This window comes from Neltuma alba, unplaced genomic scaffold (assembly GCF_004799145.2).
Source record: "Neltuma alba isolate B1F8T4 unplaced genomic scaffold, ASM479914v2 tig00012911_pilon, whole genome shotgun sequence".
Classification (NCBI taxonomy): Eukaryota; Viridiplantae; Streptophyta; class Magnoliopsida; order Fabales; family Fabaceae; genus Neltuma; species Neltuma alba.
The window spans coordinates 1-23,355 of record NW_021637280.1 but is presented as its reverse complement, the minus strand read 5'-3'; the positions used below and the strand labels follow the sequence as shown (position 1 = coordinate 23,355).

Sequence of the window (23,355 nt, the reverse complement as noted above, 5' to 3'; positions counted from 1 at the left end):
GGCAACCATCTCAAGAATGAAGTGATTCATCGATTTTTGCAAGTGCTCAGATATGAGGAATTTGCCAAACAAAAATACAAGCTCAAATACTAAAACAAGTAAATCTTCTTGCATTAGAAGATGGTCATTTCTCAAATAAGCTGCATATGCAATCACAGCATAATAGAGAGTGTATTTTGGATATTTCTTTCAGAACACCATCTAAGCTCCTTTAATTTGAATTGTTTCTCTTTACTTGATGTTCAAACGGAAACAGTGTCACTATTGTTGGAACAAGTGGGAGGAGCGTGCCCTTTTTGTACGGGTATTAGGCATGTAGCTAGACAACCTGTAAAATTCTCTCTCTAATCTTTGTTGTGAGGCCTTGATTAGCTGGTGTAAGATATGATTATGTTTCTCGAACATGTGTTTATACTAGTCTAGTGACCGGGGTTAAACTTGACGCACATTTTACAATATATTTGATCATTTCATAAAAAAAAAAATCCTGGATCATAAGGGATGGAATCAAACTCAATACATCTTTGCACGTTATGTTCTAGCCTGGAATGCAAAAACATCATGAGACATGGAGCAAAACTCCACATTGTTGTACGTCAAGGTCACGTTTAAGCCCAGGGTCAACCTCGGTTTTTCCATGCTCCTATGCGGGCATCTAAGCGAAGCATCAAATGATGCAATAATGATCATATAAACCACTTGCAATTTTCACAAGGCATGTAAGGGTGCTATAAGGTAGCGAAGACATGAGGGTGATTATATTTATATACATTCAGATTAGGAATCAAATAATGTAATTGCCACTGAGTTTCATAAGAGTACATTGCATTTACAAGTTCAAATACCAAGGCAATTACATCTATTTATGCTCGTCTGAGATCGAGGCGATGAAGAAGGAGCGGCGAAGAAGGGTGGTCATGAGAAAGAGGAGGCTGCAACGACGGTTTTGGGAGTGGGAGATGTTATTAACCGATCTTAGGCGAGCATAAAGCATTTAAGGCGGCAAAGGAGGGGTGGTCGGAAGGATTATGCTTGTCTGAGATCAACTCTTTATCTCCTCTTCCATCATTAGAATTTCATTGTACCAAATGGCACCTAATTGAATGTCTGGCGTATTCGTCTTGGCATCTTTATTCTTGTCTGGCTATTACAAATACCGGTTTGTGGCTTATATATTGTACTTGAAAGCAACCAACACCGAATATGTGTAGTCTTAAGTTGTTGCTGTCAATTATTTAAATCATTGTAGTCAAGCTGAATTATGTAGCTTTTTTATTGAAAAAAAAAAAATAGCAACCAACAAAAGGGCTACTCATAAATATATCATTTAAGGGCTCTTGCTATTTTTTTATATAATAAAGATTAAATTATTGAATGTGAAAAGATTAGCGACTAAGTTATGAGCAAGTTAAAATTTGAAAGACTCAATTACAGTGAGTCATGAATAATTGAGTTATAAATGAGAAAAAACTTAGAGAACTAAGGGATTATTTCTTCCAAATTTTGTTTACAAGACGTCATAACAGTAATTATTGTCATCCATCAATCTGAGTTTAGTGCGGTTTAGTGTTACCATTTCGGAAAGTGGCATCCAGATCAATCTATTTTTATGTGAAAAAGAAGAAAGAAAGGAAAAAAAGGGCTGCATAATGTTCAAATCTTCCATTAACATTTGACCGAATCAAGGGACTTATTAGGGGACTTATTCGAGACAAAGTCTTCAAATTGAAGTTCACAATCAAATGTGCTCACTAAAAAAGTCAAGAATAAGCTTATTAACTCGTTCAGGGAATTGTTCCTGAACAAAATGAGTTCCCTCAGGAACAAATGCTATTTCCAGATTGGGGACAAATTCTTTCCCCTTTCCACTCTTTATTGAATCCTCCACCCCTCGAAATTTAAGAGAATAATCCTTGCCACCAACAATTAGAAGTGCTGGAACTTTGACTATTGGATCTGGCAAGTTGAATTCTTCACCAAGAGACCTATAAATGCAAAAGGCCAGAAAAACCAAAGTCACCACCAGCTCAAAAAGTTTCTAAAATAGATATTTTATCCACAGAGCACATCGTGCTCCTCTCCATGTTTTTTTGTACAAAAGTAGACCTACGTTGAGCACATTTTGGCAGATCAGAACTAAGAGAACCAAAATTCCTACATAACAAAATCATTGCATTACCTGTATGGAACCTTCAATGCAGTTTGGAATCCAGATTTCTCATACAATGTCCCATATGCTGCAAGATCTTCTTCTGTGAACCAAGGGGGAAGAGGGGTTGATGGATCCACCAAATCCATAATCTCCTGGTTTTTCTCAGCTATTGGTACCTCACTTCTTGAGAAAAGTATGTAAATGTTTCTTACAATAGTCTTTGCATCAAGACGTCCAAAATCAGCCTCTGCTCTTCCAGGTTCCTAAAATGGACAGGGCAAGATTACATAATAAATAGGATTTGTGACAACACTTGAAACACAGCAGAGTTAAGGTTACCTGAAATCTTAAAATGTACAAGCCTTCAGGAAAGTATTTGTGGAGCTGAGAGGAGCCTGGAGGCACGTATGGAGCTCCAAATGTTATGATACCCAAGACCCTTTCTGGGTGTAGAGTGGCAAATAAGTAGCCCACTCGAACGCCAAAGTCTTTTCCAACAAGGAAAACCTATATTTACATGGTTGAAGTGAAGGAGAATACATGAATAGAATTAGATTAACCAGTTAATGCAAACAGCCACAGGGAAAGGCTCACTTTTTCAGTTTACTAACATGTAATATGCCAAATTCATCAGAGATTGATCGCTAACATGTTTGCTTTCAAACATATAATCGGGCTGGCTCTACTCACATTCCGTATTCATTAAACAAATTAATCCAGTAAAATTATAGTTTCCTACACAACATGGAAATTAAATTTTACGTTTAAAATGACAAGAAAGGCAGCTAACATTTTATAATGCAATATACTCGGCAAAAGGTTATCTTAGCAATCAGTTCATTAAAATTAAAACAGAAAAATATGTTTCTTTTAAAATGAAATATATTTCCACAGGTTCACAGCCACATGTATCATTTCCTAACTTCTTGAGAAAGCTTAGTGTGATTCACCCTCGTTATTAAACAAATTAGGAAGATGAAGCATAAACTCTCAAGGGTTTACAGTTTTCTGACTTGAAAAATGCAGAAAGCCCACATTTTCAGTACCTTAGAAAGATCAAGTGCATCGAGCATTCGAAGCAGATCACTGACAATGTCAGAGAAGGCGGCTTTCTCGGGTTCGGGCGGCGGGTCAGAAAGGCCGTAGCCTCTGTAATCGGGGGCAATAGCTCTGAAGCCGGCACCGGCAAGAGCAATCATCTGGTGACGCCAGGAGTACCATATCTCAGGGAAACCATGCAGGAAAACGACGACTTTAGGACCTGAAACTCCCAAAAAACGAGAAATGTTAGAAGCTTCGTATAGAATAGTAGGAAGGAACAAAATCAGGAACGAAAAAGGATAATTATTATTATTGAGACCGGTCCCGATTTCCGCGACGTGAAGCTTGAGGCCTCCGACGTCGACGAATTTGTGTTGAATTTGGTCCATCTTGCGGATTCTCTGGTTCTGAGCGATTTCGGGGGGACTCTCTTCTTACTGAGCAAACAGTAAATACTCGTTCGCTGTGTGTGTGTGTCTCTCTCTCTCTATATATATATATATAATTGGCCGATGAGGCTGCATGGATAGGCAATGAGCACTAGGCATTTTTACAGCTGGCTGCCTAGCATGCAATGTACTTAAGTCAAAATGGTCTTTGCGGCCTCAGGTTCAGTTGAACCTCAAGGAATGGGAATGAACTATGAAGATGATGATGCTTTCTGGAAAAGACAGAAATGATTTTTTATCTTATCTGACCCGAGACAAAAAAGACAAATCTGGATTCTCTGTTCACGTATTTCCCGGACCAGGTTTGAAAGTTGACGATTATCTTCCATTTTCAGCCATACTAGATACAAGTAACGGGGATCATGAACCGAGTCGCATCCAAACTTTTTGTGAGAATCAATTTCTACGTAAATAATACTACCTCCGGTATATTAAGATCCCGTTTGACTTTTAGTTTGGTCTTAATTATAAGACCCTAATCATTTTATCTCTTATATTTATGTATTTTTTTCCTAAGATAGTTCTTCTAATAATAATAGTTCTAACCAACACATTTAATTAGCAAGGATATTTTAGGAATGACAACACTTATTTGTTACAAATAACTAACTTAACTTACTTCCTTAATCTCCTCAAATTAGTTAATTGGGTCTTATAATTAGGACCAGAGGTAGTATAATCATGTGCAAGAATATCATAATAAAAATTCGTAAATACACGAGAATATCATAAAATATTATTTTACTAATAAATAAATCACTTCTTATAATTATAATAACCAAACACAAATAATTTCTAGCTACCTTTTTAGTTTTAATAAAATCTCTGCCCAATAAACCATTTTTTCTAAAAAATCTCCGAAACATCAAAAAATTATTGATTTTTTAACTTTTAAAAAGGGACCCCAATTTGGTAGGTAAACATATATATACCCCGGCCTCATATAGATTTTCTAGATCGATTTAAATGGTTTTTATTATATTTTAAATTAAAAATGCTCATTCCTTCTACAAAAATATTAAATTTTTTAAATATACATTTTAATGAAAAGTAAACATAATAAAACAGATAATAATAATGATTTCATTTTATAATGATGTCAATATAAAACCAATATAATAATGATCAAACCGATTGATATCTACAAACAAAATCTCCTACAATACAATTATTATCATTTTTTTTTTCGCGCGCTAGTCGTTATTTTAATCTCTAATCTCTAGCCATTCCCAGTTAAATTGTCTTTTTTATTCATTACTTCAATTTGATTGGAAGCCTAGCTACACACGGATTATCACACTGCAGGGGTATGAGTCATAACATAATCTGATTCACCACATTTATATTCTATATTGCAACTTCCACTCATAACATCATGTGTCTCAGTCTCCAGAAATCTCAGGTAAGTTTCAAATGCTTGCCAAGGAAGTCAAGGATCAGCTGATTAACTCGTTCGGGGATTGCTCCTGAACAAATGGCCTCCCTCTGGAATGAACGTTATTTCCGAGTTGGGTGCAAATTCTTTCGTCTTCCCACTCTTTATTAGATCCTCAATCCCTGGAAACTTGAGAAAATAATCCTTCCCTCCCATTATAACAAGAGCTGCAACTTTGGCTGTTGGATCTGCTATGTTGTACACTTCACCCAACGACCTATATATGTAAATGTAAATACAAAAAGTAATTATAAGTCTAGTTCTAGATCATAAACCATCATTGTTTTCTCGATTTTCTCAAGAACAAGAATCATTAATTCCTTTACCTGTATGGAACCTTCAATGCGTTTGGGAACCCAGATTTCTCGTACAGTGCTGCATAAGCTGCAAGATCTTCTTCTGTAAACCAAGGGGGAAGAGGGGTTGATGGATCCACCAAATCCATAATCTCCTGGTTTTCCTCAGCGATTGGTATCTCACTTCTAGAGAAGAGGATGTAAATGTTTTTCAGAACCGTCTTTGCATCGAAACGTCCAAAATCAGCCTCTGCCCTTCCTGGTTCCTGAGAAAAACCAAAAAGAGAACAATTAAGGTTGCATATGATAGACACTACCAATAATGATTATAATAGCAATAGAAATTAGAAACTCAACACGGTTTAAGATTATACCTTCCATCTTGAAATGTAGAAGCCTTCAGGAAGGTATTTGTGGAACTGAGAGGGGGCAGGAGGAAAATATGGAACTCCCAGTGAGATAACACCTAAGACCCTTTCAGGGTGTAGAACTGCAAGTAAATATGCAGGTCGAGCTCCAAAGTCTTTTGCAACTAGGAAAACCTATTTACGTTGTTGAGAAAGGGAATATGTTAACATAAATATATATCAACCGATTAATCCATAATAGTTACTGTTACACAGAAAAATTTTACTTTTTCCAGTCTATTGATATACTACCTCCGGTCCTAATTATAAGAACCAGTTGACTAACTTGAGAAGATTAAGGAAATAAGTTGAATTAGTTATTTGTTTTAAATAGGTGTTGTCTTTCTTAAAATATCCTTACTAATTAAGTGTATTGATTAGAACCATCATTGTTAGAAGGGTTACTTTGAAAAAATATATATAAATATGAGAGACAAAGTGGATTGGAACCTTATATTTAGGACCAAAATAAAAGTTAAACAAGATCTTATATCTAAGACGGAGGTAGTATTTGATATGGTGACTAGTCAATATTGACCACTGTTTTGAATCTCTCAACAGAAGCTGCCTGGCTGGAAATTGCTCATTCCTCGAGAGAGCTTAGAGCGATTCACTCTTATTATTTAATGAAAAGTAGAATGATGAAACACTAACTCGTCTAGGATAATTCACTTCATGTTAGCATAAAAAACGCAGAAAGTCCACAGAGATATATATATATATATATATATATAACACAGTAACCTTATTGAGACCAAGTGCATCGAGCATTGCAAGTAGGTCATTGGTAATGACAGAGAAGGAGGTTTTGTCGGGTTCGGGCGGCGGGTCAGAAAGGCCATAGCCTCTGTAATCGGGGGCGATAGCTCTGAAGCCGGCACCGGCGAGGGCGATCATCTGGTGGCGCCAGGAGTACCATATCTCGGGGAAGCCGTGCAGGAAAACGACGACGTTAGGACCTGATGAAATACTCACACAAAAAACAATGTTTGAAGCTTCCGGCTATAAAGGTTGTAAGAAGGAGCGAAATCATGAAAGAAGCAGAGGATCATTGTTATTCTAACCGGTTCCGACATCGGCGACGTGAAGCTTGAGGCCTCCGACTTCGACGAATTTGTGTTGAATTTGGTCCATCTTAAGGATTCTCAGTGCCCTCTCTTACGGAGGGAACTTGCAATATGGTTCAATGGGCGTCTGTGTGTGTTTATTTGGCCCAGTGAGGCTGCATCCGCAGATGGGGACGTAATTACTCCGGTTAGCAATTTGACAGCTGGGATGCATGCAGTAAGGGTAAAATGGTCATTTGAGAGATAGATGCTTTCGGGGAAAGGAATAAAGATGCTCTTAGAAACAGACAAACAGACGAAAACTTTGTCAAGATAAATGTAAATTACTATCTCTGCTCCCCTGAGAGAATGATTAGTTTACTCCTCTCGTATTTATAAAATATTTTAATATATTTTATATAGATTAAAAAAAATTTTAAACTATGTTAATTTTTTATTAAAATATAATAACTTTTTAACTCTATCCTTATTTAATATATATAACTTTAAAAAAAATCATTTACATTATAATAAATAAGAGATAAAATAATACATTCATATTAAAACTTTAATGATACGATATATAGAACTAATAAAAACCTTTTCTTTCTGTCCTATAAATAGAACCAAAGGAGAAATAATTTAAAAAAATTTAAAAAAATAAAAAATTATTTTGAAATATTTACATTTAATCATTTTTAAAAAATTTTCTAACATACGAATTGATATATAATATAACAATATATATAAATATTTCAAAAAGATATAACATATATTATAAATCTTTTTAAATTCATAAATGGAGTCTTATATTAAAAACAGAAGCTAGTATAATTTCTTAAACTTTTATAAAGCACAAATTACACTCTTTCTATTTGTGCTTTATTTTTAACTACAAACGTTTCCACCATGGTTGTCTAAGAAAGTGTTTGCTATAAATTAACACGCACCTTCCATTCTTATTCATAAATCATCTTCTAAAAGTTTTTTACATTCATATTTTCTTATTTTACAAATATATGAACTAATTTTTTTTGCCTAACATCTACTATAAAGTAATTAATATATTTTTCAAGAATACCCTTATATTTCTATTGTTGAATAATTACGGTAGAGAGAGATTAAGGGTGTGTTTGGGTGACACCTCAAACCATGGTTGGGGACCCAAACCATGGTTTGGGGACCCAAACCATGGTTTGGGGTGTCAATCACCCAAACACCCCTCTAAAAATCAAAACCATAGTTTTGGAAAAAGCAAAATTTTTTTGCTTTTGGAGAAAAAAGGGAGAGTGTGAGAGCTTATATGATATGTATCTTGTTATTTTTTTTATAAACATATTTTTTGATAAACATATTTAATCTTATATTTTATAAATATATATACACATTAATTATTTATTAATTATATTATCTTATGTATTATTAATTATGTTAGTAAAAAATATATTATTAACAATTTTATTCCTTCAAATTAAAATATATCATAAAATCTATTTTTTCTGTAATTATCATATTAACTTATGTCTTTTTTTTAGTAATTTGTATATATAAAAAGTGCTTCTGATAACAACTATCCAAACACTCTCACTTCTCAGAATCACTTTTTTACAAAATCTATTCTTCACAGAATCTATTTTCCCCAAAATCTATTCTCCAGAATCACTTTTACAAACTACAGTTTGGTTTCATCCAAACACACCCTAAGAGAGATGAGCAAGATTGAGTTAGAATTTAATTTAATTTGATTGAATTTATTTTTTATTTAATTAATAGTATGTTTTATTTTGTCCATGTGAAATATTCAAAGCTGTCCGATAAATGAAAATGAAGGAATCACAAGATGTGCTTTTGTTGTGCTGGAATAAGAAGTCGTCATTTTTAAGGGAGTGTTTGACAAGATAAAAAAATACTTTTAAAAAACAATTTTTCATAAAACGAAACAGACTCTTTTATATATTTATTTCGTATATCGTAAAAGTACTTTTAAAATTATAATTTGACTTTCATCCAAATATTTTCTAAATTTTTATTGCATGTACGGCGCACATTACTACCATAGCGTATAATTACCCCCATTCTAAACATCTTGCGCATCAAAATAGAATATAATTTAATCACGTCTAAGAAGCTGGGATTAAACCGGGTTAAATTTCAATATGGTACTCACCAAATATTAGGACTAGTTTGGAATTAGGAAAAAATCTTTTAAAAATAACATTTCAATAATAATTTATAAAATACGAGATAAATAAATAAATAAAATTTGTTTCGAATCATATGAACAAGTACCGTGAACAAATGCCTCTAGAATTTTAATCATGATCCCAGACAAATACTAAATTTTGAATAATTTAAGTATAAATAATACAAGTTACATTTATGTATCTTCCACGACAACATGTCAAATTTAATATATTTTGTCTTCATGCTAGAAAGTGGGCATTTTGGCTTGACCATCGATTTGAACCATTATACTATCAAGTAGTGGTGCTGTATTTCACATGCTATTCAGTCATACAGAGGACCTTGGAATATGTCGATAGTTTAAGAAGGATAACTCAACACTATTTTCTATCTTCTTGTCTTTTCCACACGTCTTTTTCATTATGATATCGTTCTTTGCCATGCATAGGTTCGTTTGAATTTTTTTTTGGGGGTCTTGGAGATCAATGTTTTGAGATGAGAATCTCAAAGTCTCATAACTTTCCATAAAATTGTCATACAAATTGATATATAGCTGCAATAATATTTAATTTGTCGAGAGTTGATCGAGCAAGATCATGATGAAACTCCCCAAGAAAAAAAGTCATTTTCCACAAAGACACAGAGAAGAGATTATTTATTTCAAATCCATACAAGTCATTTCACACAACACATACAAAACAAATTCATAATTTACAATTCAAAATCAAATTTGCTTACCAAGGAAGCAGAGGATAAGGTGATTCACTTGTCCAGGGAATTGCTCGTGAACAAAGTGGGTTCCTTCAGGGATGAATGTGATCTCCAAATTGGGAACAAGTTTTTTAGCCTTTTCACTCTTCACTAGATCTTCAATCCCTGGAAATTTAAGCACATAATCCTTGCCACCCATTATCAGAAACGCAGGAACTTTTACCACTGGATCTGCTAAATTCAACTCTTCACCAAATGACCTATCATGCCAATCAAATCCAATGTCACAAGCAAAAATTCATACTCTGCACCACTTCTGGTAGAAAGTTTCTACAACAAATCCACTCTTGCATTAGAAGAGAAACCACACAATGTTTAGGATCCAAGCAAAGTCCACTAACATGTGAAATTCCCAGAAAAGCAAGAGTACATGATGAGATCTGCTGCGAAATCAAGAGCTCTTTCATATTAACATTTCATGCTTTTTTTGTCCTCTCTTTAATATATGTAGCACATAGACTTGTGAAGAAAAACATATGTCAAACCCAATACGATTCTTGATTGACACATGGATGCTATAAATTTTATCATGTTTTTGCTTCATAGTTTCAGATATATCAAGAGTAGTCACTCTCAAGTACCTGTATGGAACTTGTAAAGCTGTTTGAAATCCAGATTTCTCATACAAATCTCCATATGTTGCGAGATCTTCTTCTGTGATCCAAGGGGGAAGTGGAGCCGATGGCTCCACCATATCCATGATCTCCTGGTTCTCCTGAGCTATTGGGATCTCACTTCTGGAGAAGAGAATGTAAACTTTTCGCACAACCGTCTTTGCATCAAGGCGTCCAAAATCAGCCTCTGCCCTTCCTGGCTCCTGAAATGAATTGGAATGGACAGAAACAAACTAATAAGTGTGTAAGTGCGTGTGTGTGTGTATGGGGTATGAAAGAATGAATAAGGATTGAAACTTACTCTCCATCTCAAGATATAGAAGCCTTCAGGAAGATACTTCTCCTAACAGAAGGACCTGGAGGCACAAAAGGAACCCCCAACGTGACAACTCCTAAGACCCTTTCCGGATGCAGAATAGAAAAAAGATATGCAGGCGTAGCTCCAAAATCTTTTCCTATCAGAAAAACCTACAAATACATATAGAGTTGGGGCTCTTGAATTAGGTTATCAGGCTGGCCAAAAAACAGAGAGAATTAGGTTATTAGGCAAGTGACTAACAATACATTCTCATCAGTTGCAAGTAGGCATGTCTCTGTGCTTAGTACTTCCATTCTAATATTTCTTTTATTCTTACTCTTTTGACCAAAAAAAAATGTATCTTTCAATTTATCAGAGGTGCACAATTGATATTGAGATCATGGAATTGTATTCAAAACAGTTTACAAGTAGAACTCACAAAGAGAAATTGCCAAGTAGACAGTGAATCGGATAAGGTCGCCTTTTCGGGTTCGGGTGGTGGATCGGAAAGCCCGTAGCCTCTGTAATCGGGGGCAATCGCTCTGAATCCAGCATTGGCCAGGGCAATCATCTGGTGGCGCCAGGTGTACCATATCTCCGGGAATCCATGAAGGAAAACGACGACGTTAGGACCTGCAAGCGAAAATGAAAATGGGTGTTTGATTCAAGAAGAAGAAGAAGAAGATGATGATGATGATGAGGTGTAGAGAATTCAGACCCTCTCCGATTTCAGCTATGTGGAGTTTTAGGCCCCCAGAGTTGACGAACTTGTGCTGAATTTGATTCAATTCCATCTTCTCCGAAACTCTTGGACGGCTAGGACTAAAAAATCTGCTTATCAGCAGCATTCAGTGTTCCAAGCACAAAGAGTCACCAAAAATCAAAATAATGCGATAACTAATTAATGAAAATTTTGAAATTCAATTTAGAATATATAAAAATTAATTGTTGAATAACTATATTAAGTTAAATTAATATAATTGAATTTTAAAATACATATAAAAATCTATTTTTCAAAAAATAGTGATCTACCTAAAATATGACTTTGATGGTATATTTGTTGAATAATTAATTACCTGATTCGGCTGTCATTAATAAAGTATAAATTTTTAGTTTGTAAATTTCAGGAAAATATGTTACAGTTTACTCCGGAGTAAAATTTAAAGTTGAATTTGGTTATTTAAAAAAAAAAAATCAAGTAAACTGCGAGGTGCCTGCCAGGCTCCCACATCTTGACGTGCCTGTTTGGAAACACTTTTTTAGAGCTTATAAGTAGCTTATAAGCTCTATAAGCTCTATAAGCTCAATTGAAAAAAGTAGGGTCTGTTTGGCAACACTTATTTGTAATCGGGCTTATGTCTGAAAAGCTACAATAAGCTATAAGCTAAAATTAACAGCTTATGGCTTATAGCTTATGGCTTATGGCTTTTGAAATATGAAGAGAGAAAAAGTTAAGAAATTTATTACTTCTTTTGATTCTTATTATAAGCCTCAAATAACTAATTTGTAGATAATAAAAAATCAATTAAAATTAGTTGAAAGTAATGAATAAGTTAGAAATATATTTTTATTTTTAAATATGCTCCTAAAAATATACTTTTATTTTTTATATTTCACTTTATATTTAAAATATTTTTTATGACTTCTTCATATTAAATTATTTTAATTTCATTGTATTATGTGAAATTATTTTTTTAATCATGTTTTATTATTTATTAAAACTCATACCCATTTTGGCAATTTTTCAGCCAAAATTACTTTTACTCAACTATAATCCAAACAAACTTTTTCCAATCTCATTTTTGTAAACTAGCTTGTCTGAACTCCAATCCAAACACAATTCAGCTTATCCAATTTAACTTTTACCAACTTCACTTTTCTATAAGCTACTTTTTCTATAAGCTGCTTTTTCAATCGCTGATCCAAACGGACCCGACATCTCTTCCTCACGATGTGAAGTACCATTAGGTTGGATCAGAATCTACGAGGGCTTGGCGGCTTGGCTGGGTCGATGGTTTTGGGGCCAGCACGTGTCGTCGGTGACTGAGGGATTGACGGAGAAGAGGGATTCCTTACCGACTGCGACAGCGGTGCCGGAGGTTAGAGAAAATCGGTGGCTGGGGCCAATTTTTTGGGCGAGAACGACTAGGGAAATCCAGGGTGAGAGAGCTCGGTGCTGCAACGTGGCCGTCGGCTGAGACTCGACGGATAAGAGGGAATCGGCGCCGGAGGTCACAGCGGAGACAAAGGCGACAGAAATCTCTTGGTCTAGAGTCCGTTGGAGAGCGAGACTTTTGCCTTCAAGGTTAGGATTACATATAAATCTCTTTTCATCCCTCCAGTCGATGCGATTATAGTTGTCCTCTTCGGTTATTACATGTGCGCAGCGAAGTATTTCGTTTGAGTTGGGTTGGGGTTGGGGCTGGGGAGGGGGGGCGAATTACTGATGCTCCGCTGTGTGCAAGTAAAATTTTCATCTGTTCAACTTCTTCTGCCCAAATCCGGCGCAAATGCCTCTTTATCAACCCGTTCTGCTTCTTCATGGGTAGTTCGGTAGTTTTATCTCCCTCTGCCTTTCTGGACCAAGCTATTCCTCCGCCCCTGGCAGGAAACATCTCTTTCCGCTTGAACCTTCTTCCCTAGCTGCTGCTCTGTTCTCCCCCTTTGTGCAGCCAACAGGAGTCTGATTGCCGTTTCGCCCAACCAAAGAGGTCCTAAGACCTCAGCCACAACCCCATCTCCCCGCCATTGTTAATTGACACCCACATAGCTGAGTTGATCGTATTCATCTGTAGTTGTCAACTCTTGATATTGTTACCAAGCTTGCATGTATACATCTAATTACTTTGTATATGCTTTCATGGCTCTAAAGCTGTTTTGTGGCTTATGTGACAGCAATTAATACCTTGGTTTATATGCAGGTAGGATCAGTTTGAATTCAAACGCTGAAGGGGGACTATTATGGCAGATTTAGAAAATTTACTTTTGGAAGCTGCGGGAAGAACTGGGACGGGGAGAAATCGCCAGTCTCTACCTTCTTCGAGGAGGCAACATGATGGCTCATATTCAGATGGTGGGAGTGATTCTAGGGATGATGATTCAGATGATGATCTTAACTTTGCAAGCAGAAAGCCCTCTGGATCTCAAGTTCCTTTAAAGAAGAGATTAGATTCAACAGAAAGAGATGATGATCAGGTTAGTCAAGAAGGGGATGGGGATGATGGTCATTCCCATCACGAGGGTGATAGCAGTGATGAATCTGACATTGGTGATGATCTATATAAAAACGAAGATGACCGGCGGAAGCTCTCTGAAATGACTGAACTTCAAAGAGAGATGATCTTGTCTGATAGGGCAAGCAAAAAGGATGATAAAAATTTGTTGGGGAAGATAGCATCAAAGCGTGAGAAAGGAAAGACAAGCGTGCCCAGAAAACAAACTCCTCCTCTTCCATCATCTCGTGTGCGTTCATCAGCCAGATCTGCTGACAGGTCAGCTGCTAAGGATGATGCGCTAAATGAATTGCGAGCAAAGAGGTTGAAACAGCAAGATCCAGAAGCCCACCGTAGACTGAGAGAGGCATCCAGAGGTTCAGGGTCTCGGCATTTTTCACCGAAGGGCAAGCCTTTTACTTCAACAAGCCTTAGTAGTTCAAGCCATAGTGAGAGTGAAAGTAGGTCTCATAGTGATGATGAAGGTTCAACTGGGGATGGAGGGATTGGTGACAGTGATGATGATAGGGCAATGTCTGATGGGCCAACATTTGAGGATATTAGAGAAATTACAATTCGCAGGTCAAAACTAGCTAAATGGTTTATGGAGCCTTTCTTTGAAGATTTAATTGTTGGTTGCTTCGTAAGAGTTGGTATTGGTAGATCGAAGTCTGGCCCGATCTACCGCCTTTGCATGGTGAAAAATGTTGATGCCACAGAACCTGAGCGGCAATATAGACTAGAGAATAAAACTACATACAAGTACCTAAATGTTACTTGGGGAAATGAAAATTCTGCTGCTAGGTGGCAAATGGCTATGGTTAGCGACTCTGCACCAATTGAGGAAGAATTCAAACAATGGGTTAAAGAAGTAGAGCGAAGTGGTGGCAGGATGCCAAGCAAACAAGATGTGTTGGACAAAAAACAAGCTATCCAAAGATTAACACATTTGTATACTCTGCAGCTACTGTCAAACAGATGTTACAGGAGAAAAAATCTTCTTCATCAAGGCCATTAAATATTGCAGCTGAGAAAGATCGACTGAGGAGGGAATTGGAGATAGCACAGAGTAAGAACAATGAGGCAGAAGTCGAGAGAATCAAGGCAAGACTATTAGAATTAGAGGCAGTCAGACAAGCAAAGGAGAAGGATGCCAAGGCATTGAAGCTGGCTGAGATGAACAGAAAGAACAGGTTTGAGAATTTTAAAAATGCTTCTGAATTGAGGCCACTCAGTGCAGTCTTGAAAGCTGGGGAGGCAGGTTATGATCCATTTTCAAGGAGATGGACTCGATCAAGGAACTACTATGCTTCAAAACCTGGTGAAGCTGGAAATAATAATGCCAATGGCCCAGTGGTTGGTGCAGGCATCAATGGCACAGGAGCAACTTCGGAGGCCGGTATGGTGGCTACTGCTGCAGCTCTGGAAGCAGCTGCTGGTGCTGGCAAGCTAGTAGATACAAGTGCTCCAGTGGATCAAGGGACCGAGTCAAATGTGCTGCACAATTTTGAGTTGCCAATTTCATTAGCAATACTTCAGAAGTTTGGTGGAGCCCAGGGAGCTCAGGCTGGTTTCATGGGAAGGAAGCAAAGAATAGAAGCAACGGTGGGATTTCGAGTCCCAGAAAATGATGGCAGGAGGCATGCATTGACATTGACTGTTAGTGATTACAAGAGAAGAAGGGGACTCCTATGAAGTGTGTTGCTGCTCCCAGTCATATCATGCTGGTTATGGTAAATGAGGCAACTGTATTATTAATATGGACTCTGTTTTGTTGGCGAAAGAAAGATAGGCGGAAACCGGTTTATGCTGATTCTGTATGACTTGTCCTATGATATCTTAAATCCTTTTTGTGTGTTCATCGTGTTTTCATTCTTTTTCCTCACACGTAAAATATTTAAATGGAGACCGTTGGAGTAGATATATGCCTGTAATTCTTACCGTAATTCGTTATTCGATGCTTGGAATTGGAATAAGACTAAGATAAAAGCAAAAATGTTAGGTCTCAGAGGAAGTTGTCTTGCAAATTCTGTTAGTTCATATTTCCTCTGTACTGGACCGTGTGCTGTGACTCAAGCCTTCCATTTTCTGGTTCAGGGATGTTAAGAGCGGTTGCTATTTCTTTAATTTTGTAAATGCTAAAGCATTCCAAAAGCGCCAGACTTATTATGGAGCTCCTCAACGGTAAAATTCTAAGATGGTGTGACATTTGAATCCAAAGCAACAATTTTCGGTGGAGCTTCATTGTAAATTAATAACTGAACCAATACCCGACAGGGAAAGTCTAACAGCTCCTGGGAAAACTGGAGCGGTTCTTGGATGGACCATTCCATTAGGAAAGTTGAAGGCTTTCATCTATCCCGTGGCTTTGGTCGCGGAGAAAGAAAACCGGTAGTCTTTTTGGAATTACTTAAATAAAAATTTACAAGTATGTTTTATGTAAATTTAGACAAATTTTTTTTATGTACTTATTTTATGTTTTATAAATTTTGATTGAAAAACTATTTATAAGTCATTTTAAACAGATTAGTTTGCTCTAAGTAGAAGATCGAGAAAGAAACATTCTCCAAAAAAAAAAGAGATGGGATGCTTGTAAGTAATTTAAAATATATACTACTTCTAATCTTTAATATAAGAGTAAGTTTGATTTTCAATTTAGTCTGAAATATCAAACCTCAGTCCGGTTTATCTCTAATGTTTATCTTTTTTTTTTTAGGTAATCCTTATGGTAGTTAAACATGTTAAAGATCCAATCAAATGATAGTTTTAGTTAATATATATATGATTAGCAGGGGTATTTTAGGAAAAATAACACCTATTTATTACAAATAATTAACTTAACAAATTTTCTTAATCTATTCAAATTAATTAACTAGTTCTTATATTAAGGACCGGAGGTAATATATATAGATATAATTTTGAGATGGTTTAGTTGTAAATTAGGTTGTTCATTTTAAAATGTGCAAATTTGATATCTTGCATTCTTATTTTTTGTCACCAAAGCCCTAAGATGAGTATTTTTCTCATCAAGATCGACGAAGGCAGAATTAAAATGGTTCTTTAATCCTTTTTTATATAGACATAATTTCGAGGTGGTTTAGTTGTAAATTACGTTTTTCGTTTTAAAATTTGTAAAGTTGATATCTTGCATTCTTTTTTTCTTTTTTTTTTTTTTGTCATCAAAGCTCTAAGATGAGCATTTTTCTCATCAAAATTGACGAAGGCAGAGTGAAAATGGTTCTTTCATCCTTTTTTTCAATATAAAAAGTCTGATCGATTCAATTCAATCAATAATTTGTTATATTTTTCCATGTATTGCATGAAAGTTACAAAAATCTACTGCTTATGTTATTTTATTACTGGTTATTATTTCTCAGTAAAAAAAACTTATTTTTCAAAAAAAAAAAATGTCAGCATTTGTGAATTTGATGTCTTTTGTTTTTAATATTTTAAAATCAAATCATATTTTAGGATGATTATAAAATATAATTAACTCTGGCATTATCACGTCAGTCTCTTGTTTCGTCCCATAATTATTTGTCGTCGGGCTCGAGTCAATTAATTTGGTCCCAGTCAAGTTGAGCATGTCAGTAGTATTTTGTATTTTCATGCCAGCAGTTGTTGTGTGCACTGTCAGATCGTAAATTCGTAATTCTAAATTCTTTTTCAGATGGGTAAATTACACATTTTAAATTTAATTAAGAATTAATAAGAAAATATTATAATAAAAAATTAGCAAGTACTCGCATATTTCGTGATCTTTTACCAAATTTTGCCTACCTTTTACAAAAATTGACGGGTACGGTTGAACAAAAATTTTTGCAAGAAATTATGGGGTAAATAAGATTAATCTGAATATCATTATTTATGTTTTTAAAAAATAAGCCAAATTACAAATTTTAATAAATATGGCAAAACAAATACAAGGCATTAATATAAGTGTTGATAACAGAAAATGAGTTAGAGGGTAAATAAGATTAATTAATTAATTTGTTTGATTTCTGTGATATCATTAAAAGGATATTGTTTACAGTACGGTCAGAAAAAAAATATAACTTCTAATAGGATATGGTATTTTTTTTATAACTTTTATATTATATATTGTTCGTTTATTAATTATAAATAAAAATGGAGGGCATAGTCTTTTTATATATGAGATAATTTATAAAATTTTAGGAGTACATAGTAATTTTTTAAAATATTCATAATTGAAGAATAAAAAAGACTTGACCCAAGTAAATTTGGCTCGTCCACCAAGCTTACCATAATATTACAATTCTTAATAATTCTTAGGCATCTTCTATTTTCTGATATAACATTATCATTGAAAAATTAGGAGTATTAATTAAAGATAGAAGGGGAAAGATGGAAAAAATTGTAAAACATAAATTAGTTAAAATTATTTTATTGATAGTGTGTTTGAATTAAATAATTTCGCATTATAAAAAATTGGAAGGAGACGGTAAGGCAGCCATCCAACGTGAACCAGGAGGCCCGTCCGCGCTGTTCCTTTCTGAAGTTTTCTCACTCTCACTCCCGAGCAGGGCCCTCAATATCTCCGCTTTATACGTTTTTTGGTTCCCAAGGTCCTAAAACTCAATACCCAATTAATACTCTTATTTTATGATCCTTTCTCCCGCTACCGCCATTAGAATGCTCTCCTCCTTTCTCTCCGGACTGCTTTCAAAATCAAAAGTTGAAAGTTGAAACTTTTTGAATAGTCTGTTTAACCCAAAACCAGCCCAAAGGCCATGACTGAGAGCACGACGAAACCACCAACTCAGTTTCACTTACCCTTTCTTCTTCTCCTTCACCAAGTTCAGGACTTGAAAAGATCCGTGCTTGCTATATTCTTCTGCTTCCCCACTTACTGTTTCGCTTTTCTTCTTCTCTTCCTCTTGGCTTACAATGGTTTCACAGTTTTCTGGGTTCATGTCCCTTTCTTGGCCACACCGCTGTCGAAACCCATTGTTTTCTCGCCTGTGAGTGACGTCAGGGAAGAATCAGTTCGGAAATGGTCTTCTTCTTCTTCTTCCCAGTTGAAGCTGTCTTCTTCTGTGCTGTTTGCCATCAACAAGGATTCATCTGCGACTTTCTCGAAAATTCATTTGCCCATCTTGCAAAATTCGTCATTTCCCGCGACAACTGCCGAGAAATTTCTCTTCCACAGGTCGAGACGAGCCAGGAGACACAAGAGGGGCCTAAGAAGTTTGCGCTCAGAAGGTCAGGTCTCGTGGTTTCAGACCAGAATCAAAGTATTCTTTGCTGGGAAGAATTCTTCTTCCTCTTCCTCGTCATCATCCTGTAAGATCAGGTTCTTCATGACTTGGATTGCGTCATTAGAATCATTTGGTGACATACAATTTTCAGCCATGGAAAGCTTGTTCAAGTCTCACCCAAAAGCTTGCTTGGTGATAGTATCCAAATCACTGGACTCCCATGGAGGCTCTCAAATCCTGAAGCCATTTTTGACTAATGGGTTCAGAGTAACAGCAGTTGCCCCAGATTTTGATTGTATATTCAAAGACACTCATGCAGAGTCATGGTACAATCGTTTGAAGGAAGGCAATGTGAATCCAGGTGAAATCTCTTTAGGCCAAAACCTCTCAAACTTGATTAGGCTTGCTCTTTTGTACAAGTTTGGAGGCATTTACATGGACGCAGATGTTATAGTATTGAAGAGTTTCTCTAAACTGAGAAACACCATTGGAGCACAGAACTTGGATGCAAAAACTGGGAAATGGAGCAGACTGAACAATGCTTTGCTGATATTTGATAAAAAGCATCCATTACTTTCCAAGTTCATTGAAGAATTTGCACTCACATTTGATGGGAACAAGTGGGGTCACAACGGTCCTTACCTAGTCTCAAGAGTGGTGTCTAGGGTGAGTGGAAGACCAGGATTTAACTTCACTGTTACGCCACCATCTGCATTTTATCCTGTGGACTGGAGAAGTATTGCTCATCTGTTTCAGAGACCCAGAGATGAACTCCAATCAAAATGGCTGGTGAAGAAACTTGAACAAATTAACAAGGAAAGTTTTGCTGTGCACTTGTGGAACAAGAGGAGTGGGAAACTTGAGGTGGAAAAAGGAAGCATTGTTGATAGTATCATATCAAGGAGTTGCATTTTCTGCAACTCATAGTTCAAGTTTGTAGCTACCTAAAGGGTTATATAGAATCGTCATTCCTATAAAACTTTTCTGTACTGTCTTTATTGTAAGTGGATATGGACTGATTGTGACTGGGTTCATTCCACTATAGGAAAAAAAATATAGTTTGAAATCATAGGGCTTATTGTATGTCTTTCAGAATCTGGAAAGAAAGAGGTAAAAAATTTATGTTATTTCCTTCATGTCTGGATTTTGATTACGTTTTGAATCTGGAAAGTGGGATTAGATTGACTGATTTTTAATTCCAGAAGGGAATGGAAAAGGCTTATCATGATTGTGACTATTAAGTCGTGAGAGTGATCTCTCAGCTTCCTATCTGAATAGATCACCTACTTTCTCCCATGCATGTGACAACAAACTCATTTTTTTTTTGTCAAGATTTATTGACCTACGGGTCCGGACATTGAAGATTTTGGCCCAGTGGTGAAAGTTTTTTAACTCTACTTTAAATAGCTGCTTCACAAAAGCTTATTGCAGAGAGTCTGTCTTAATAAATCCTTAGGATGCAAAATGTTCTCCCAGTTCACTTGCTTTGATAAACTGATCATTGCTCTCAGATTTATTTTTCAAGGACATTGCAAGTATTTTCTGCTTACTGTTCACTCTGCTTCATTCTGTTCCCCTGTTTGAGGGGTATTCAAATCATAAGTTCATTGTGTTTCTGGCAAAAACTTCCATGAGTGGGTCAAAGGAAAAGACAATGAAACCAGTTGTGGATTAATTCCAACAAGGTAGTGAAACATGGAATAATGAAGTCATTGAACTATTTTTGTCTGTGACTTCAATTTGCTCCCCTTTCTTTTTCTGGGTCATGGTGGCATTAATTGCATCACATGGTGACAAGGTTTAATCATTGTAGGCATCTCTCTGTCCTTCACAGTGAGCTTCATGTTGATTTAGAGAGACATCCAAAGTACTAGTATCACTTTTTAACTATGGCAAAAAAAAAAATCACTTTTTAATTGAACCATTTTTTGCACTTTTTATTTGTTTACATTATTTTTTCTAATTTAGCATGTGACAAACTGAACGTCCTGAAATTTTTAATTTAATTTTTAAAATTTACAACTTAGCTTCTGAATATTTTGGTTAATTAATTTTTATTAAATAGTTATAAAATTAATATTTTTCAATTTCCAAACCTTAAAGTGTCATATCCCTAACAGTTGATTCAACCTACTTTCAACAATTAGGCGTTAGTTCACTCACAAACTCCTTGCTCATCTTTTGTTCATTTATGGTGGTTGTCAAGCTTTGGCTGGGGTTTTTTTAATTTGGGTGTGATATCTCCCTGACGCGAAATCTTGATCTAATTTAAATAATGTAATTATTTTTAAAAAAATTATTACTATCGTTAAAATATTTGTTTAAAATTATATTTATTTTATATTATTTTTATTTATAAAACAATAATTAAATTTAAACTATTTAAACTAAATTTAGATGATCAAAAAAATCTGCACTCTTTGCCTCTTTGCCCATGGGGAAAAAAAAAAAAAGGAAATAGAGAAGCATTAGAGTTAATCAGGACATCAGGTCCATCCTCCAATCCAAAGGCATCGTCATTTCTCTATTTTTTATATGATTTTTTTTGGGCCAACAAGCCACAATTGCTTACAAGACAAACTTACAGTCGTCACAACTCACACAACCACTACAAGACAAAGCTGATCAAGACAGCAAGAAAAGACAAACTAAATTACCGCACAACTTAAATTACACCAACTAAAACAGACAAATAGTAAATAAACACGATGGGAACTATATCTACACACATTATTCACAGAACAGTAGTATCATTTACACCTGCAAATTTTATGTAACGCATGAAGCCTAGATATTAGTTCATTTTTTCCTGAGATGAGGAATATGAACATCCTCCATTAGAAGTTGGCAGTTGGCAATAATCTTAAAACACATGAATAAGGGCCAGTTTGTTTAGGATTTTTCTGTTTTTTTTTTTAAACCCATTGTTGCCATGAGAATTTAAACAGAACACATGAAAAATGCATTGGAAAAAGCTTACTTTGATAAGCTATTCAAAGAAAAAGCTGAAAAAAGATTTTTTTTTCCCACAAAACTTTTATTGTTAATTTAATATTCTTTCAACAACTCATCTTAAACTTATTAACTAAAATCATTTTATTTCAAGAATTTGGACGACTTTGTTCTATCAGCATGTTCCATTATGCACTTGATTATTAAAGCGATGACCAAATGATCTCTCAAGTATCAAACCACTAGAACTTAGGGACAGAGACAATGCCACGCCCACGCCCATGCCACCGATGGTCCCAGAACAAGCCCAAGAGACAGAGACAATAGAATTTCCATTATAAAATAACTCTGACAAATGAATCAATGTAATCTGAACTCAACTCCCAACAGAATAAGAAAAGAATTACATAGCAATATTAATACATATGCACATTGAGATCTACTTCAGCTAATATTTTAATGACTCGTATTGGTGGCTTCCTACAAGAAATAACATCACATAGTAAAATTTCTCCTCTTTGTTTTGTTAGCAACTGCAGGTCTTGTTCCCCAGGTCCTGGATGCTGCAGCAACAGAACATACCCTTTATGAATCAAAAGCAGAAATCTCCGCTCACACAAGAATATGGCCAGCCACCAACTTGACAGTATGCATGTTACCCGTATATATATTATATTTATATGTTCATATAACTCATGACTTCTGAACCAGCCTCTCACGTCTCCCATTTCAACCTCGTTTCTTTGCCATTCGCCATCTCCCTCATCTTGGAACACCTTTTCAATCTCCTCCAAGGTTTTCCCTTTTGTTTCAGGAACACAGTAGTAAACAAAGGCAACAGCTGAGCAAGAAATAATCCCAAAGACAAAGAAGGTTCCTGCGACTGTAATGGCGCGAGTAACGGAGAGGAAGGACATGGAGAGCACCCCACTACTGACCCTACTTCCCACTGCTCCAAGGGCTGATGCTTGTGCTCTAAGTCTCAAAGGGAAAATCTCAGATGACACAACCCAGCATATAGGGCCAAGTCCTATAGAGAAGAAAGCTACATTCCCACAAACCGAAATAATTGCCATTATGATCCCTGCCTTTTCATGGCCAAAGAAAGCCAAAGAGAGGCTAAGCCCAAATAAACACACAGTCATACCAATAGTACTCACAAACAGCAATGGCTTTCTGCCTAATTTGTCAATGAGAAATATAGCTACCAAGATGAACATAGTTTTTTCGTGAATCCAACAGCAACTGTTGCAGCAAGAAGTTGAGTGTTCCTGTTATC

General features: G+C 35.7%; 4 protein-coding genes and 2 pseudogenes across 4 annotated transcripts; 2 read left to right on the top strand and 4 right to left on the bottom strand.

Moving 5' to 3' along the window:
* Positions 1 to 1,640: 1,640 nt before the first annotated feature.
* Positions 1,641 to 3,658, bottom strand: LOC114732438 (epoxide hydrolase A-like). Its single transcript, XM_028919718.1, has 5 exons — positions 3,513 to 3,658; positions 3,199 to 3,413; positions 2,492 to 2,659; positions 2,180 to 2,415; positions 1,641 to 1,985 (listed from the first exon to the last, which is right to left on the bottom strand). The coding sequence occupies exons 1-5, from the start codon at positions 3,580 to 3,582 to the stop codon at positions 1,739 to 1,741; spliced, it is 936 nt and encodes a 311-aa protein (XP_028775551.1). The 5' UTR covers positions 3,583 to 3,658; the 3' UTR covers positions 1,641 to 1,738.
* A 1,210-nt stretch (positions 3,659 to 4,868) lies between these two features.
* On the bottom strand, positions 4,869 to 6,966 carry LOC114732439 (AB hydrolase superfamily protein YfhM-like; annotated as a pseudogene).
* Positions 6,967 to 9,498: 2,532 nt separating this feature from the next.
* Positions 9,499 to 11,528, bottom strand: LOC114732437 (epoxide hydrolase A-like; annotated as a pseudogene).
* A 1,114-nt stretch (positions 11,529 to 12,642) lies between these two features.
* On the top strand, positions 12,643 to 15,766 carry LOC114732436 (protein RTF1 homolog). Its single transcript, XM_028919717.1, is given in 3 exon segments — positions 12,643 to 12,998; positions 13,615 to 14,843; positions 14,846 to 15,766. Coding segments are annotated over 2 exon segments (1,944 nt in total). The 5' UTR covers positions 12,643 to 12,998; positions 13,615 to 13,654; the 3' UTR covers positions 15,601 to 15,766.
* A 2,890-nt stretch (positions 15,767 to 18,656) lies between these two features.
* LOC114732434 (lactosylceramide 4-alpha-galactosyltransferase-like) lies at positions 18,657 to 20,277 on the top strand. Its single transcript, XM_028919715.1, has one exon. The coding sequence runs from the start codon at positions 18,657 to 18,659 to the stop codon at positions 20,049 to 20,051; it is 1,395 nt and encodes a 464-aa protein (XP_028775548.1). The 3' UTR covers positions 20,052 to 20,277.
* A 2,215-nt stretch (positions 20,278 to 22,492) lies between these two features.
* On the bottom strand, positions 22,493 to 23,297 carry LOC114732432 (probable polyol transporter 4). Its single transcript, XM_028919712.1, has 2 exons — positions 22,796 to 23,297; positions 22,493 to 22,639 (listed from the first exon to the last, which is right to left on the bottom strand). The coding sequence occupies exons 1-2, from the start codon at positions 23,294 to 23,296 to the stop codon at positions 22,493 to 22,495; spliced, it is 648 nt and encodes a 215-aa protein (XP_028775545.1). The 5' UTR covers position 23,297.
* Between the last annotated feature and the right edge of the window lie 58 nt (positions 23,298 to 23,355).

Bases quoted from the DNA above. Each gene is read 5' to 3' on its own strand.
- LOC114732438 (XM_028919718.1), bottom strand. From the start codon at position 3,582: ATGGACCAAATTCAACACAAATTCGTCGACGTCGGAGGCCTCAAGCTT. The intron at 3,414-3,512 runs GTCTCAATAATA...TGGGAGTTTCAG, and splicing joins CGTCGCGGAAATCGGGACCG to GTCCTAAAGTCGTCGTTTTC. The intron at 1,986-2,179 runs GTAATGCAATGA...TTGCATTTATAG, and splicing joins GCATTGAAGGTTCCATACAG to GTCTCTTGGTGAAGAATTCA.
- LOC114732434 (XM_028919715.1), top strand. From the start codon at position 18,657: ATGACTGAGAGCACGACGAAACCACCAACTCAGTTTCACTTACCCTTT.
- LOC114732432 (XM_028919712.1), bottom strand. From the start codon at position 23,296: ATGTTCATCTTGGTAGCTATATTTCTCATTGACAAATTAGGCAGAAAG. The intron at 22,640-22,795 runs GTGAGAGGCTGG...CTGTTGCTGCAG, and splicing joins ACGAGGTTGAAATGGGAGAC to CATCCAGGACCTGGGGAACA.